This window comes from Kogia breviceps, chromosome 2 (assembly GCF_026419965.1).
Source record: "Kogia breviceps isolate mKogBre1 chromosome 2, mKogBre1 haplotype 1, whole genome shotgun sequence".
NCBI classification, from domain to species: domain Eukaryota; kingdom Metazoa; phylum Chordata; class Mammalia; order Artiodactyla; family Physeteridae; genus Kogia; species Kogia breviceps.
The window spans coordinates 38,550,456-38,565,597 of record NC_081311.1 but is presented as its reverse complement, the minus strand read 5'-3'; the positions used below and the strand labels follow the sequence as shown (position 1 = coordinate 38,565,597).

The following is a 15,142-nucleotide window of genomic DNA, read 5'->3' as shown; positions in this document are numbered from 1 at the left end:
CTACTTTTACTCTTGTCCCCCTCTAGTTTATTCTCAACTCTTTAGAGTGATCTTAAAAATGACTTGATTGTGTCACTCCTGTTTATACTTTTTAAAGACCTTGTGCTTTTTTGATGTGACCTGCAGGAACCTGCATAATTTAGCACAGGACTACCTCCTGCATCTACTCTAGCCACATTCTCTCCCTGCGATTCATTCTCAGACCTGGTCTCTTTTCAGTTCTTCAAAATGCTATACTCGTCTGCCTCAGGTCTTTACAATTCTTTTCCTTCTCCCCGAACCTCTCCACCCTTGGCCTTTCCCTGCCCTTCACGTGGCTGTCCCTCACATTCTAACCTTAGCTTCAATCTCATGTGCTCTGTAAGGCCTCTGATCATCCTCCCCTCTCCTTCTCTTTTTTAAAACTCTGTCTACTTCCTCTTATTATGGAATTATTTGATTCATTTTACTTTTATCTAAATGTGATATGTATGTGTATATTTCTATTTATATTTCTAGATGAGAATTCTTCAGGTTAAAAAGCTGACTTGTAAACATTCCCAAATGGTGGTTTGCCATTTTTTTCTTCCCCTTTCCTATTTCTTACTCTACTTCATTTTTCTCTCTTCCTTTCACCATACCCTCCTCCTTTCTCTTTTAAAATTCTCTCTTCATTCCATTTTTATAGCATGTAGCAAACCTAATCATAGCTTATAAGAATATTGCTAGTAATAATAAAAATAAAGGAGGGGGCTACCTGTTTTAAGTGAAAATGGATCCAATAATAAGTGCCTTTAGATCTTATATATTAAAGTATTTAGTAGTGTCTTCTAGAATTCGTAGGTTTCCGTTTACTTTCTCTTCTCTATATTTTACTCAATTATTAGCTTTTAAAATGTGACTTCCTCTAACTTTATTATTTTCTGTTTTAATATTGCAAGAGGTTTTATATTTGTAATTACAAATAAAAACTATTTCAGTTATCAGTAAACACATGAGTGAGCTTTACAAATATCTGGGAAAAGAGTGAAGAGCTGGTGCAGAAGCCCTGAGACAGGAGTGAGCTTGGTTTATTTGAGGAGCAATAGATAAGAAATTGTTTTGACTAAACGCACATCAGTCCAAGTGTGAAGACGTTGAGTGTTTTCTGCACCGGAAAGATGTAATCTGAATTTTGTCTTTAAAAGTTTACTCTGTCCCCTTCTTTAAAATATAGACTCAAGAGGGACAAGAATGAAAGCTGGGAGGCTAGTTGAAGGTAGAACTAAAAGGATTTACTGATGGATTGGATATTGGATGTAAGAGAAGGAGAAAAATTGATAATGATTCTTGGATCATGGGGGAGGGGCTGTAGATATAATAGAATGATCAAAGGATTTGAAGTCAGATCTAATTTAAATCCCACATCCACTACCTACTAGATACGTGACCTTTAGCAAGTTCCCTAACCTTTCTGAGCTATAGCTTTCTCTCTTTTAAAATAGATACCTACCGTTTAGAGTTGTTTTGACAGTTATTTCAGCTCTGCGTATAAGGCTGTTAGTTCACTGTTAAGAGCACTGTAGGATATTAACTTTCTTATTACTCCCTTTCAGTGAAGTTTTTAGGGCGAATGGAATCCTAAACATCATTGTTAATCAGTATTTTACATAGTGTAGTATTTGTATTTTTTAGTACTGTTTGTATCAGAAAAAATTTCAGATAAGTAGTTAAGTGAAACATTCTTTTGGAACTCAACTCTGTGAGTTGAATTTTGTGATTGAAAATAGATTATGTGGACTATTGAACTCAATACATTTCTTTTGCAGAATTATTTGGTTAATGCTTGTAACATGCCTATTAAAAAATATAGTATATTAAAATCCCAGTTTCTTTTCAGTATATACCAAGAAAGAAAATGTAGGAAATCTTAAGAAGAGGGTCATTTAAAAGGCCCTTTAAAGATCATATGTGTCATAGTACTTAAAAATGAATCTGTCAAAAATATGTATCTTTAAGTAATTTAAGATTAGTCAGATTTACGGATTTTCCATTTACACTTTCTCTTCTTTCTCTAGGTGAAGCTGTACTTCACAAAAACAGTAGAGGAGCCATCAAATCCAGAGGCTAGCAGTTCAACTTCTGTAACACCAGATGTTAGTGACAATGAACCTGATCATTATAGATATTCTGACACCACTGACTCTGATCCAGAGAATGAACCTTTTGATGAAGATCAGCATACACAAATTACAAAAGTCTGATTTTTTTTTTTATCAAGAGGGATAAAACACCATGAAAACAAACTTGAATAAACTGAAAATGGACCTTTTTTTTTAATGGCAATAGGACATTGTGTCAGATTACCAGTTATAGGAACAATTCTCTTTTCCTGACCAATCTTGTTTTACCCTATACATCCACAGGGTTTTGACACTTGTTGTCCAGTTGAAAAAAGGTTGTGTAGCTGTGTCATGTATATACCTTTTTGTGTCAAAAGGACATTTAAAATTCAATTAGGATAAATAAAGATGGCACTTTCCCATTTTATTCCAGTTTTATAAAAAGTGGAGACAGACTGATGTGTATACGTAGGAATTTCTCATTTTGTGTTCTGTCACCAACTGAAGTGGCTAAAGAGCTTTGTGATATACAGGTTCACATCCTACCCCTTTGCACTTGTGGCAACAGATAAGTTTGCAGTTGGCTAAGAGGAGTTTCTAAAGGGTTTTGCTACATTCTAATGCATGTATTCGGGTTAGGGGAATGGAGGGAATGCTCAGAAAGGAATATGTTTTATGCTGGACTCTGGACCATATACCATCTCCAGCTATTTACACGCACCTTTCTTTAGCATGCTACAGTTGTTTATCTGGACGTTTGAGGAATTGGCCGCTGTCACTGCTTGTTATTTGTGCATTTTATTTTTTTTAAGCATATTGGTGCTAGAAAAGGCAGCTAGAGGGAGTGAATCTGTATTGGGGTACAGGAATGAACCTTCCACAACATCTTAAGAATCCACAAATGAAGGGATATAAAAATAATGTGGTCGTAGATAAGAAACACAGCAACAATGACTTAACCATATAAATGTGGAGGCTATTGACAAAGAATGGGCTTGAAACATTATAAAAATTGACAATGATTTATTAAATATGTTTTCTCAATTGTAATGACTGCTCCATCTCCTGTGTAATCAAGGCCAGTGCTAAAAGTCAGATGCTATTATTACCTACATCAGTCAACAACTTACATTTATTTTATTAGTTTTCAATCGTATACCTGCTGTGGATGCTTCATGTGCTGCCTAAAAGCTTCTTTTTTCTCATTAAATATAAAATGTTTTGTAATGCTGCACAGGAAATTTCAATTTGAGATTCTACAGTAAGCGGTTTTTTTTCCTTTAAAGATTTATGATGCACTTATTCAATCCAATAGATGTCAGCCGTTCCACCCTTTTGACCTTACACATTCATTACAATGAGTTTTGCAGTTTTGCACATTTTTTAAATGTCATTAACTGTTAGGGAATTTTACTTGAATACTGAATACATATAATGTTTATATTTAAAAGGACGTTATTTGTGTTAAAAAGGAAATTAGAGTTGCAGTAAATTTTCAACACTGCTCAAATAATGTCATTTACTTTTTTCAGTAGAAATTGTCCCACATAATGCTTTTATCAATTTGCTATTGAAAGAATAGATTTTTTTTTTTTTTTTAATGTGCAGTGTTGAATCATTTCTTCATAGTGCTAGAGTTAGGACTAGGGCTTCAATTTCACTTCTTAAATATCATATATTTGATATGCCCAGACTGCATACGATTTTAAGCAGAGTACAACTACTATTGTAAAGTTAATGTGAAGATATGATTTAAAAGAATTTTTTCCCCCCAGAAATTTGGAATCTTTCAGATTATACCTTGACCTTGAAACATTTGACCATCCAGCCAGTTTATTTCTTAATGGTGTAAAATCTCATTTTCAATAACTTATTGGTGCTGAAATTGTTCACTAGCTGTGGTCTGACCTAGTTAATTTACAAATACAGATTGCATAGGACCTACTAGAGCAGCATTTATAGAGTTTGAGGGTAAATAGATTAGGCAGAACTTCATCTAAAATATTCTTAGTAGATAATCTTGACATGTTTTCCATACCTCGTCAGTTTCATTCAACAAATAAAATTTTAAAATTTTTAACAAAGCTGTTAGGATTTACACATTTATATTTAAACATTGATATATAAAGAATTGATTGACTGCTCATAAGTTAAATTGGTAAAGTTAGAGACACCTATTCCTAAGATCTCATCATTGAAATTTATATGTCACCTTGTCTTTCATAAAAGCTGAAAACTGTTGACTAAAATGAAAATCAGCTATTCATGTTTTGAAGATGATTATTAATACTGTTATTTGTTACAGTTTTGGGCACAGTATATTAAAGCGTAACTTGTATGGTTCCAATATGTAACGTGGAGGGCCAGGTCATAAATAATGACATTATAATGGGCTTTTGCACTGTTATTATTTTTCCTTTGGAATGTGAAGGTCTGAATGAGGGTTTTGATTTTGAATGTTTCAGTGTTTTTGAGAAGCCTTGCTTACATTTTATGGTGTAGTCATTGGAAATGGAAAAATGGCATTATATATATTATATATATATAAATATATATTATACATACTACTCTCCTTTATTTCAGTTACCACGCCCATAGAATTTGACAAGAATTGCTATGACTGAAAGGTTTTTGAGTCCTAATTAAAACTTTATTTATGACAGTATTCATGATTAGCCTGAAATGCATTCTGTAGGTAATCTCTTTGAGTTTCTGGAATGTTTTCTTAGACTTTTTGGATGTGCAGCCGCTTACATGTCTGAAGTTACTTGAAGGCATCACTTTTAAGAAAGCTTACAATTGGGCCCTGTACCATCCCAAGTCCTCTGTAGCTCCTCTTGAACATTTTTGCCATAATTATTAAAGGGTAGTTGAATAAATAGCATCACCATTCTTTGCTGTGGCACAGGTTATAAACTTAAGTGGAGTTTACCGGCAGCATCAAATGTTTCAGCTTTAAAAAATAAAAGTAGGGTACAAGTTACTGTTTAGTTCTAGAAAATTTGTGCAATATGTTCATAACGATGGCTGTGGTTGCCACAAAGTGCCTCGTTTACCTTTAAATACTGTTAATGTGTTATGCATGCAGATGGAAGGGGTGGAACTGTGCACTAAAGTGGGGGCTTTAACTGCAGTGTTTGGCAGAGTTGCCTTCTACCCTGCCAGTTCAAAAGTTCAATCTGTTTTCATATAGAATATATATACTAAAAAATTTCAGTCTGTTAAACAGCCTTACTCTGATTCAGCCTCTTCAGATACTCTTGTGCTGTGCAGCAGTGGCTCTGTGTGTAAATGCTATGCACTGAGGATACACAAAAAATTACGATGTGTACAGGATAATGCCTCATACCAATCAGATGTCCATTTGTTATTGTGTTTGTTAACAACCCTTTATCTCTTAGTGTTATAAACTCCACTTAAAACTGATTAAAGTCTCATTCTTGTCATTGTGTGGGTGTTTTATTAAATGAGAATATTTAATATTTATAATTTAAACTGATTAGATTTATTGACATTTTAAATGATGGGCAGCCAAATATGATTAATAAGTTTTTTGTAAGGTTTTTTTTTTTTTTTTTTTACCCTGCTGTCCTTCAAAGCCTACAGTTATATAAAAACATGGGCTGTTGTCAGTTTGGGAGTAGAGTATCAGTCTACTCATGTTTGAGAGAGGCATTTAGCTTTTGTAGTGTCTTAGTCAACACTTAATATACTGTTTCAAGCACATTAAATAATATTCATGAGTCTTGAAAAATTGTGCATATATTTTTTACTAAGATGGCTAAATATAATTCCCCAGAATGGATTTGATATCTCAGATTCTGTGGCTTTTCCATTCTTTATGATTCTGTAGTATGCTGTCAACATATGGGGAGCTTCATCTACTCATTGTGACTTGTGCCATTTAAAAATTGATATTCCAGAATAGTCTAAAGGACTTTGTGTACTTGAACTTAATCTTTTTATTTCTAATATTCTTAAAAGCTTAAAGACTAAGTAAGGCACATCCTTTCAACAAAGCATAGTAAGGTAATAAGTGAAAGTGTAGCTTGTACAAATGTTTTGAAAATAAAGCAGATCATTTATGTAACAATAGAATTTAATGTTATTTCAAGTTTACATTTTCTCCATGTGACTTTCTTTTAAAGTAAATGTGAATATATAATGTAAAGAAGTATGAAAAGTATGTGTGTACACACTGTTTTCTTTTTAGGTATCATAAGTATGGTTGAAAACTATACTGGAGTCTAAAATTATTCTGATTTATAAGATGATCTTGGTGATGTCTGAAAAATAGGAATTTACTGGCAATTTTGTTTTTATTGCATGTTCTCACTATTAATTTGAGCTAGCTTGGTTAAGTGAATGCCATCACCATTTCCATTGAGAATATAAAAATCACCAGTGTTTAACATGCAGGCTTCCAAAGGCTTACAAAAAATCAAGACCCTTAAATCTAATCAATTTGCTGCTAATGTGAAACATTTTTGTTCTTTTATTCTTGCCAGATAATTAGCCACAGATCTAAAACTTAGTCTTAAATGGCTTAAGTGTGAGTTTTGATTAGCAGCAGTGCTGTTACTAGTGCAGAGAGAAATGTTTGTGAATGGAAATAATAATATAAATATTCAGTCTCGACTGGTATTAAGTACCTAAAAAACTAGCAAAAAAGATGAGAGAGGAAAGCATTTTAAAACTTTTAAAGATGAGATGTTAGAGACTGATTTTCCTATAGAATTATGTATCTATAGGAAGCCTAATGATTATCACTTGTTTTTAATTTTAGAGCAAATCTATTCCTTTATGACCATGATCTTGGTATTTTTCCATTTTTAAGAGATCTTCCTTCTTCAAGTATTGGGTTGGCCCAAAAGTTCGTTCGGGTTTTTAACACCTTACCCAAAAACCCGAACGAACTTTTTGGCCAACCCAATGTATCAGACTGTATGTAGCCATTCTGACAAATTCACATGTGTTGATAGCTTTAAAAGTTTGTAATGTGAAGTCAGTAAAGGACAATAGTTTCATTGGTGGTAATACCCTTTGGTTCTTAAGTTAGCTTTTTTGAGAATAGTTTCCCGTAACAACGTCTCCAGTCATAATCTCACCACCTGGAAACAGCTATTATTAATGCTTTAGTGACTATACAATCATTTTTTTCTGTATATTCATGTATATATTTTCTTCAAAAAATGAAATTTGTACTGTGCATACTCTCAAGGCCTTTAAGCTTAGTATTTCCATCACAGATTTGTAGAATGTTAAATTACATCAGAAAATGGACAGTGACTGGATTCTTTCTAACGCTACAGATGCAGATTATATGCAGTTATTGAGAGCCCTTTCCAGTTCAGTGTGTCAGTCATGGATGTTTAAATATTGTTAGCATCAGAATAATACATGTCTAAATAAAACAGTTACATTTATTTAGCATAGACAAGCTTAACATTGTAGATATTTCTCTTCAAAAACCATTTCAAACATTTGTATTTTGGAATTAGGTGTTAAACAGAATGTGTGAAACACTGTATTAGTAGTGAATTTCATCATCACCTTTCTATTTCTCTTATAGGTTGGAAAAGAAGGATGAGCTTTTCACTTTTTATAATTCCCAAACAGTGGCTCAATTTAGAGTGAATTAGTTTAACACCTGGAAAACAGAAAAAAAGCCACTGCTGGTTTATCACTTAGCTGTTTTTACATCTGTGTGCTCATGAGACTTCCCTCACATCAAAAACTATTTCATGAATGGTTCACCTTTAGCTCTGGAACTTAACCATGATTAGTATAATGGTGGGCTTAGAACATAGAACTCTTTTTTTTAAACAGTTAACTTGAGAGTTTGGTGGAAAAAAGTTTAGCTGGAGGGCAGTACATAACTTACAAACCGATGTATTGATATTTTATGAACATTTTTACATATAAGGAGTCAACTGCCATCTTTGAGCATTACCACATTTTAAAATAAAGCTGCATATTTTTAAATGAAGTGTTTAACAAGGATTTATATTTTTCATTTTTTTAATTAAAAGTAATTTATATCTCCTTTGTTGCATGTGGATTCTCATCTGTTCTTAAAATGGTTAGAGATTTTGTTTGTGCTGGAATGGAGCAAGGCCTGTAGTCATGGCTCTAGTGTTTCAGTTTGTCAAATCTGTTTACTGTAGTGAGATTATCTTAAAATGTTTAGATGTGGCTTTCTGTAGCTTATCATTTATTGGCTTTTATTTATGTACACTTCTAGGATTTTCTGCCTACTCTGTACAGTTGTCTAAATGATATCCCACGTTTACAAATGCTCATTCCGTTTCTATTTTCTTTTTCCATTATAATGCCTTAATGGGCAGTTTTTAAGTGTGTGTGCATGTGTGTGAGTGTAGGGAGGTCTGGGTGGGTGGTGAGAGTGCTAGGTTCTGATTTTAGAGATTAAATAGTTTGATTCAGGCAAACAGTTCTCACTGGAATTTTACAGTTCATCGTAATGAAAATAATGTTAACCCTGGATGATCTTTGACATACAGTAATGAATCCTGGATGTTAATGAATCTTTTGGTAGCATCTTGATGCATGCATTATTGAGTTATTTTCTAAGTTGTGCATTTATCCAAAGTTGGTATATTGGAAATGTTTATATCAAATTCCATTTGGCTACTGATGGACGTAAAAACAAATGCTTTATTATGGAGAGTATTTTTTCTTTAAAAAATTAAAAAGGTTAATTATTTTTAATATTTGGTTTTAAACTTTTTATTTGACAAATATTTATCAAGTCACCGCTATATATAACATGTTTTGAATACATTAGAGATCGAAACGACACCCTCTCTTGCCCTTGAGGAGTTTCCACTCTAGTAGAGGGAATAGACCTTATTTTAAAAGTTACAATATGTGATACTGTGATGATTACCAAACATTCCATATGCTCCTCTAAATTTCCACCCCTTTGAAGTTAGATGGGGCCATTGTAACTAGTTTATTCCAACAAAATAGCACTGAAAGTGATGTGACACTTCCAAGGAAAGGCATTGTAAATAAAATCCCTTGTACCATCCTTAGGCTTCTCTCTACTACAGTGACCGAGTACATGACATGTTCCAGATGGTGCAACTCTGTCAGCTTAGGTCTTGAGTGACTATATGGAGGAAAACGTCCTCAAATTCTCCCCGTACGTTGAATGTGTGATATACTAGCATGAGCAAGAAGTAAACATATTGACTTAAACTGAGATTTTGGGACAACTTGTTACCATAGCATAATTAATTACATTCTGACTTATGCTTTGGAAGGATCAGGGAAGTCTCTCTTGAGCAAGGAAGGAGTTAAGAGTAAAGCAAAACGGAAAGTGACACCTTTAAACAACATGATGCAATAAGGAAACTAAACTGCAAGTCACTCAGTAGTTATTGAGCACTTGATATATGTCAGGCACTGTTATAGATGCTTGGGATACAAATAGGTGAACAGTGGATTCCTGTCTTCATGGATCTCACATTCTAGCAAGGAATAATAGATAATGAACAATCAACACACCATATGTAAGTTAATAAATGCTTTGGGGGGAAAACGTGGAACAGGGTAAGGAAGACCAGGTACGCAGAGGTAGAGAGATTGCAGTGTTGAATAGGGTAAGTACAGAATAGGCCTCGCTGGGAAGGTGAGAATTGAACAGACCCCCTGAAACAGTAGTTAGAACTTCTCATCCTTTTAATCAGCAAGGTGCACTCATTATCCTCTATACAATTTTATTCTCACCTTTTACAACTCGATATTAATTCTTGAGTTTTTAAGATCATTATTGGTGTATCTAGATAGAATTTTTAAGAATACCACTCAAAATAGTCACCATGTTCTAAGTTACTTTATTTTCTAAATTGGTTTGGCAAAATCTATATAAACAATCTGTTTCTCTTCATTTTCAGAGTGGAGTTCATTTTTAAATTTCTTACAGTCTTACTAAATGTGTGTGATTGTGCTTTGGCAATATTTGATATCACTTCAGTAGAAGTTAAAGTTCTGTTATGGCTTAAACCCTACTGTAAAGCTGAAAGGAAATGTCACTTATGATTTATTGATGGGAAACAAGTTGTAAATTTTGAGTTAACGCAAGAAACAAAAGGTGAAATTTATGGCCTAGTTCTTTATATTCTTAACTCACGAGCAAAAACCTGTGGAAATGTTTTACTAAATAGTAAAAGAAATATTTGTTCACAAAGAAGGACCCCCCCCCCCACTCTTCTACCCCATTTCAAGATCCAAGAAGTTTAACTTTGTGATCAAGGGAAAATAGTAAAGTTGATACAGTAGAAATTTGCAACTGTTTATCAGGAATATTTATTATTAACTGGTATTTGCTATTGATCAGTTTCTTCTTCCTATCAGGTCAGGTATGTATAATTGGACATAAAATTTTGAAAGAAAATGATAACTTCAGCTTTTTTTTTTTTGCGGTACGCGGGCCTCTCAGTCCCCCGGCCTCTCCCGACGCGGAGCGGACGCGCAGGCCCAGCGGCCACGGCTCACAGGCCCAGCCGCTCCGTGGCATGTGGGATCCTCCCGGATCGGGGCACGAACCCGCGTCCCCTGCATCGGCAGGCGGACTCTCACCCACTGCGCCACCAGGGAAGCCCTAGCTTTTTAAAAGATAGAATTATAAATGGTTTAAAAGACATTTCCTTGACAGTTTTGCATTTTGTTTTTATTCTGAGTCCAAGGCTGCTTTTTTTTTTTTTTAATACATTTTACTTTGCTTTGGAAAGAATTTAAGGTAGCTAACTGGGTTTCCCTCACGTGAGAAGAATTGCCAAGTCAATTTAGGAAAAAACATTACTTGTATCCATTGGTCTTGGCCTAAGGGTTAAACTTCACTTACTAGGAATATCTCCTGAACCTACCTCACTGGAATTTGAAAATCTGTACGTTCCAATATTATTGTGAATTGCTTCTTTAAGCATTGATAAATAAGCCGTCAACCTAATTTTCAGGGAAATAAGCCATGTTTTTACTGTAGTGTTTACTCTTCTCGAAATAGCTGAGACTTGGGAAAAATTGAGTTAGTTATGTTTTTCTGTTGGATATATTTACAGTTAAATATGACCTGTAGATATTGTGAAACTCACCAAAAATATAATCTGTAAAAAATTTTTTAACTATGACAATACTACCTATGCTTATGTTTATATCTATGTTCATGCTTCCCTTTTCTGTTATAATCATGTTTCTGAAATTAGAGATTTCGTAGTTTTCTAATCCTTACTATAAGGAAGAGAAATGTGTTTAAATTTCATGGATATGAAAATTAGCAAACTTCTCAGTTTTATTCAATATGTCCATGAAGACATCTTTGGCAGGAAAACATTTTACATGGTTATCCTCAACAAGGGAACCACAAGCGTTCCTTAAGTAATTAAATAGCTAATATTTTGTTTACTGTGTACAGCCATCACAATTCATATGAATAATGCATGGGCTTGTTATGACTATTAGTACTGTATATTAAATGAACATTTGAAAGAGAAAATGAGTTTTAGTCTTTGGTAAAATGGTAGATATGAGGTAAAATTTCCCTTTTGCCAGACTCAGCAGACATCATTTAATGTGTTTAGCTGTCCTTGGAGAAGACTTAAGCCTTCGTTTCTATAAAAAAATCCAATAAGGTTAAAACAAAAATATCACTAAAATTAAACACAGTTCTACCTCAGAAAACCTGAAGACACGTATTTAAAATTCATGGGAATTCTGTGATGTCAGGTACCTAGAGACTAAAATAAAATAGCACAGAGAGAGAGAGGAAGGTGAAGTAAGAAGGGAAAGCAGGAAGAAAAGCATGGGAGAGCTCGAACTAACTCTTAGTACTGGAGGGCTGGTAGAGGGATAGGAAAATAATAAATATTCTTCTGAGTCTGCAGTATGTGCCAGACACTGTGGTAGATATTTCACATGCTTTACCCACCCTTCAAGGTAGGTAGTTGTATCTCATTTTCTGCACAAAAACTGAAGGTCAGAGTACATCAAGTTCCCATGTCTGACAACTAGTAAGTAGAACTGGATATGAACAGGGCAGTCTGCTACCTGTTAAACAATCAATTTTACAAAGTGAACAAAACCCAAAGCTTAAACAACTAATGGGTAATGAAGTCATACAGATATTCTTTATTACTGACAGAAGAAAAGCAAATCTCAGTACCAGGTATAAGTCATGCAAAATGAATTGCAAAGAGAAATACTTAATTGTTTGAGCCATAAAAGAGAAAAAGAAAACTCTATATCTTGCAAACTTCTTGACAGGTATGATGGTAAGATGTTGGCATGCATTTTCATATCAAGACTCAGAATGAGAGCTCTTTTATTTACTAGTTTATTATTAAATCAAGTCAATAAACTTGTACTTTATTTTTGCTTGAACTAGAATACCCAGACTGTTCAAAGTAATTGGTTCTCAGTTAAGCAGGCCAACCAGCCATCCAACAAGTATGTGTTGCATACTTTCCATGTCCAGTTGGAATTACGGTAGTGTAGAAGTCAGAAAAGTTCATAGAGTTTACATTTTAGAGTGGGGAAAGAGATTTTACGTAGAGGGAAGAGCAAGTAGCATGGCTTGCTGTAGGTGCAAACTTGGCCATTTAGGAGCCTGTAAGAGAAAAAGGCTGGTGTAGAGTAAGTGACAGGAGAGAGTGGTGGAAGATAAACATTTGGAGAAGTAGGCAGGGAAACTTCTGGTTCCAGCTGAGGTGGACCAAAACCACTCAAGTCTGTCTTTCTTGCTAATGACAACTAAAAACCTTGAGCAAATGTGAAAATCAAGTACCTAAGAACTCTGAAAAGTAAACAAAAGCAGGTAGATTGTGAAGGAGTGTCAAAACTTGGAAAAACAACCTGTATGAGGATGCTTCCCATTTTTTTCTCTTTTCTCTTACAGCTTTTGCCTTAAGGGTGGGCCCCACTTGTGGAGCTGCACAGCACTGAAGACATGACTAGCTAAAATTCAGAGAAATCCAGCTTTCTGGCCAGAGGAACCAGAAAAAGAGTCTCCTTTGAGCCAGAGAGCATGGGGGTAGGGAAAGTGGGAAAATCTTAAAGAGATGCTGAGAAAAATTCTGAGAGTTGGAAAATCTTCTAATTCTGTGTATGACATTCCAAATATCCTGGGCTCACTCCTGAGCTGGCATGCACAGGACGGACCCAAGTCACCATAGCTTTGAAAATGAAACTGAGATCGGAACCACCACTCTCAACAGGTGAGACAGAATATGCAATCTGAGCCTAATTGGGTTGATTGCCTGTTTAACTAAACAAACAAACAAAAAAACCAAAATGTTTTCCCCCAAGTTCCAATAAGATCTAGAGTTGGTATAACCCAATATGCAAAATTATATAACTAGGAAGAACCAAGAATATTTTTTTCTAAAGAAAAAAAAAAATCAAGAGATGCCAGCCTCCAGATAACCCAGATGTTGGAATTATCAGATGTAAATGCAGCTATTATAATTATGCTTCATGAGGTAAACACACTTGAACTGAATGGAAAGATAAAAGTTCTCAGCAGAGAAACAGAAATTATAAAAAGAATCACATGGAAATTTTACAGCAAAAAGTACACCATCTGATATTAAAATAAAAACCACTAGATGGGCAGCAGAAAAATGGAAATGATAGGAGTCAGCAAACTTGAAGATAAATTAATAAATGTCAGATTTTAATGATGACTTTAAAGTCTTAAAGGTAGATGAGTGCTTGAAAAGCAAAATATATCTGATTGTAATTAGCTACACGTGCCTTAATAAGACATGGGGCTCCCTCAGATATATATGAAGAAGTTCCTCCTATTTGTCAGTAACACTGAGTGAAGAATTAGCATTATCATAGGTCCAACTATAATTATGTCAATTTTATAGTGTTTTATATAGGCTTAATATGTAAAAACATGTTTCAAATGCTCTTTGACTTACAATGTCCAAAGTGGCATTGACAAAAGTTTTCTGGGGTCCCCTGATGGCGCAGTGGTTGAGAGTCCGCCTGCCGATGCAGGGGACACGGGTTCGTGCCCCGGTCCGGGAAGATCCCACATGCCGCGGAGCGGCTGGGCCCGTGAGCCATGGCCGCTGAGCCTGCGCGTCCGGAGCCTGTGCTCCGCAACGGGAGAGACCACAGCAGTGAGAGGCCTGCGTACCGCAAAAAAAAAAGAAAAGAAAAGTTTTCTGATTGGGTCTATTACATTGTATACCTGCAGTAAAAGCAATTTTGAAACATGGGAGAGTCAGCACCAGATAATTGCTAAGCTCATCCTCAGAATCAGTGCTTGGTAATCGCTTTGCTCATCTGCTCATGTTAACTCTTTGATTCATCCTTTGCAGTTGGGCCTTTTCCGAAATATGGATGTTATTACAGAGATGTCCTAAGAAAATCGACCTATCATGTAGGCATAATACATGCTCTTTGATTTTACAACAGAAAAATATTTAATGTTTAATGCTGCTACCACTCGGAAATCTTAAATTTCTAGGTTGGTTTGGAGAAAAACTGAACTAGTATTGCAGTTCATTTGGAAAAACTACTTCTGATGAAGGAAGAGAATTTCAAGGCTTTAGAATACCTCCCATTAGTAGCACCATATAACTCTCAAACATTACTATAAATTTTTGTGATTGCAATGATTATTCTAGATAACAAGTTTTGCCATTTAATTCTCATAAGGTAGGAAGTATGATTATTTTCATCTGATACATGAGGAATTGATGTACAGAAAGGTTCAAAACTTGTTGAACATAGCAAAACTAGTAAGTAGTAGGGCCAGGACTTAAATCCAGGTCAATCTGATTGCCAACCCTAGGCCATTAACTACCATATTATACATGTTACTTCCTATAACAACTTAATGAAACCTTTCATTTCTTTAAGAGGGCATAGTCTTCAAATTGGAATGGATAGAACAGTGGTGTAAGGAAACTTCTCAAGCTTTTTGTCTCAGAATTCTTTCACACTCTTAAAATTTATTGAGGATGTCAAAGAGCTTTTGTTTGTGTGGGTTATACTTATTAATATTTACCATATTAGAAACTAAAACA

The 15,142-nt window shown here is 34.8% G+C and overlaps 1 protein-coding gene across 1 annotated transcript in view; it reads left to right on the top strand.

Moving 5' to 3' along the window:
• The window catches only part of PTEN (phosphatase and tensin homolog), an 87,509-nt gene extending 84,378 nt beyond the window's left edge, over positions 1 to 3,131 (top strand). Inside the window, exon 9 of the mRNA XM_059054017.2 lies at positions 2,037 to 3,131. Coding sequence (XP_058910000.1) covers positions 2,037 to 2,222 — 186 coding nt within the window. The 3' untranslated portion in view covers positions 2,223 to 3,131. The remainder of the gene's footprint in view (positions 1 to 2,036) is intronic.
• Positions 3,132 to 15,142: the final 12,011 nt, after the last annotated feature.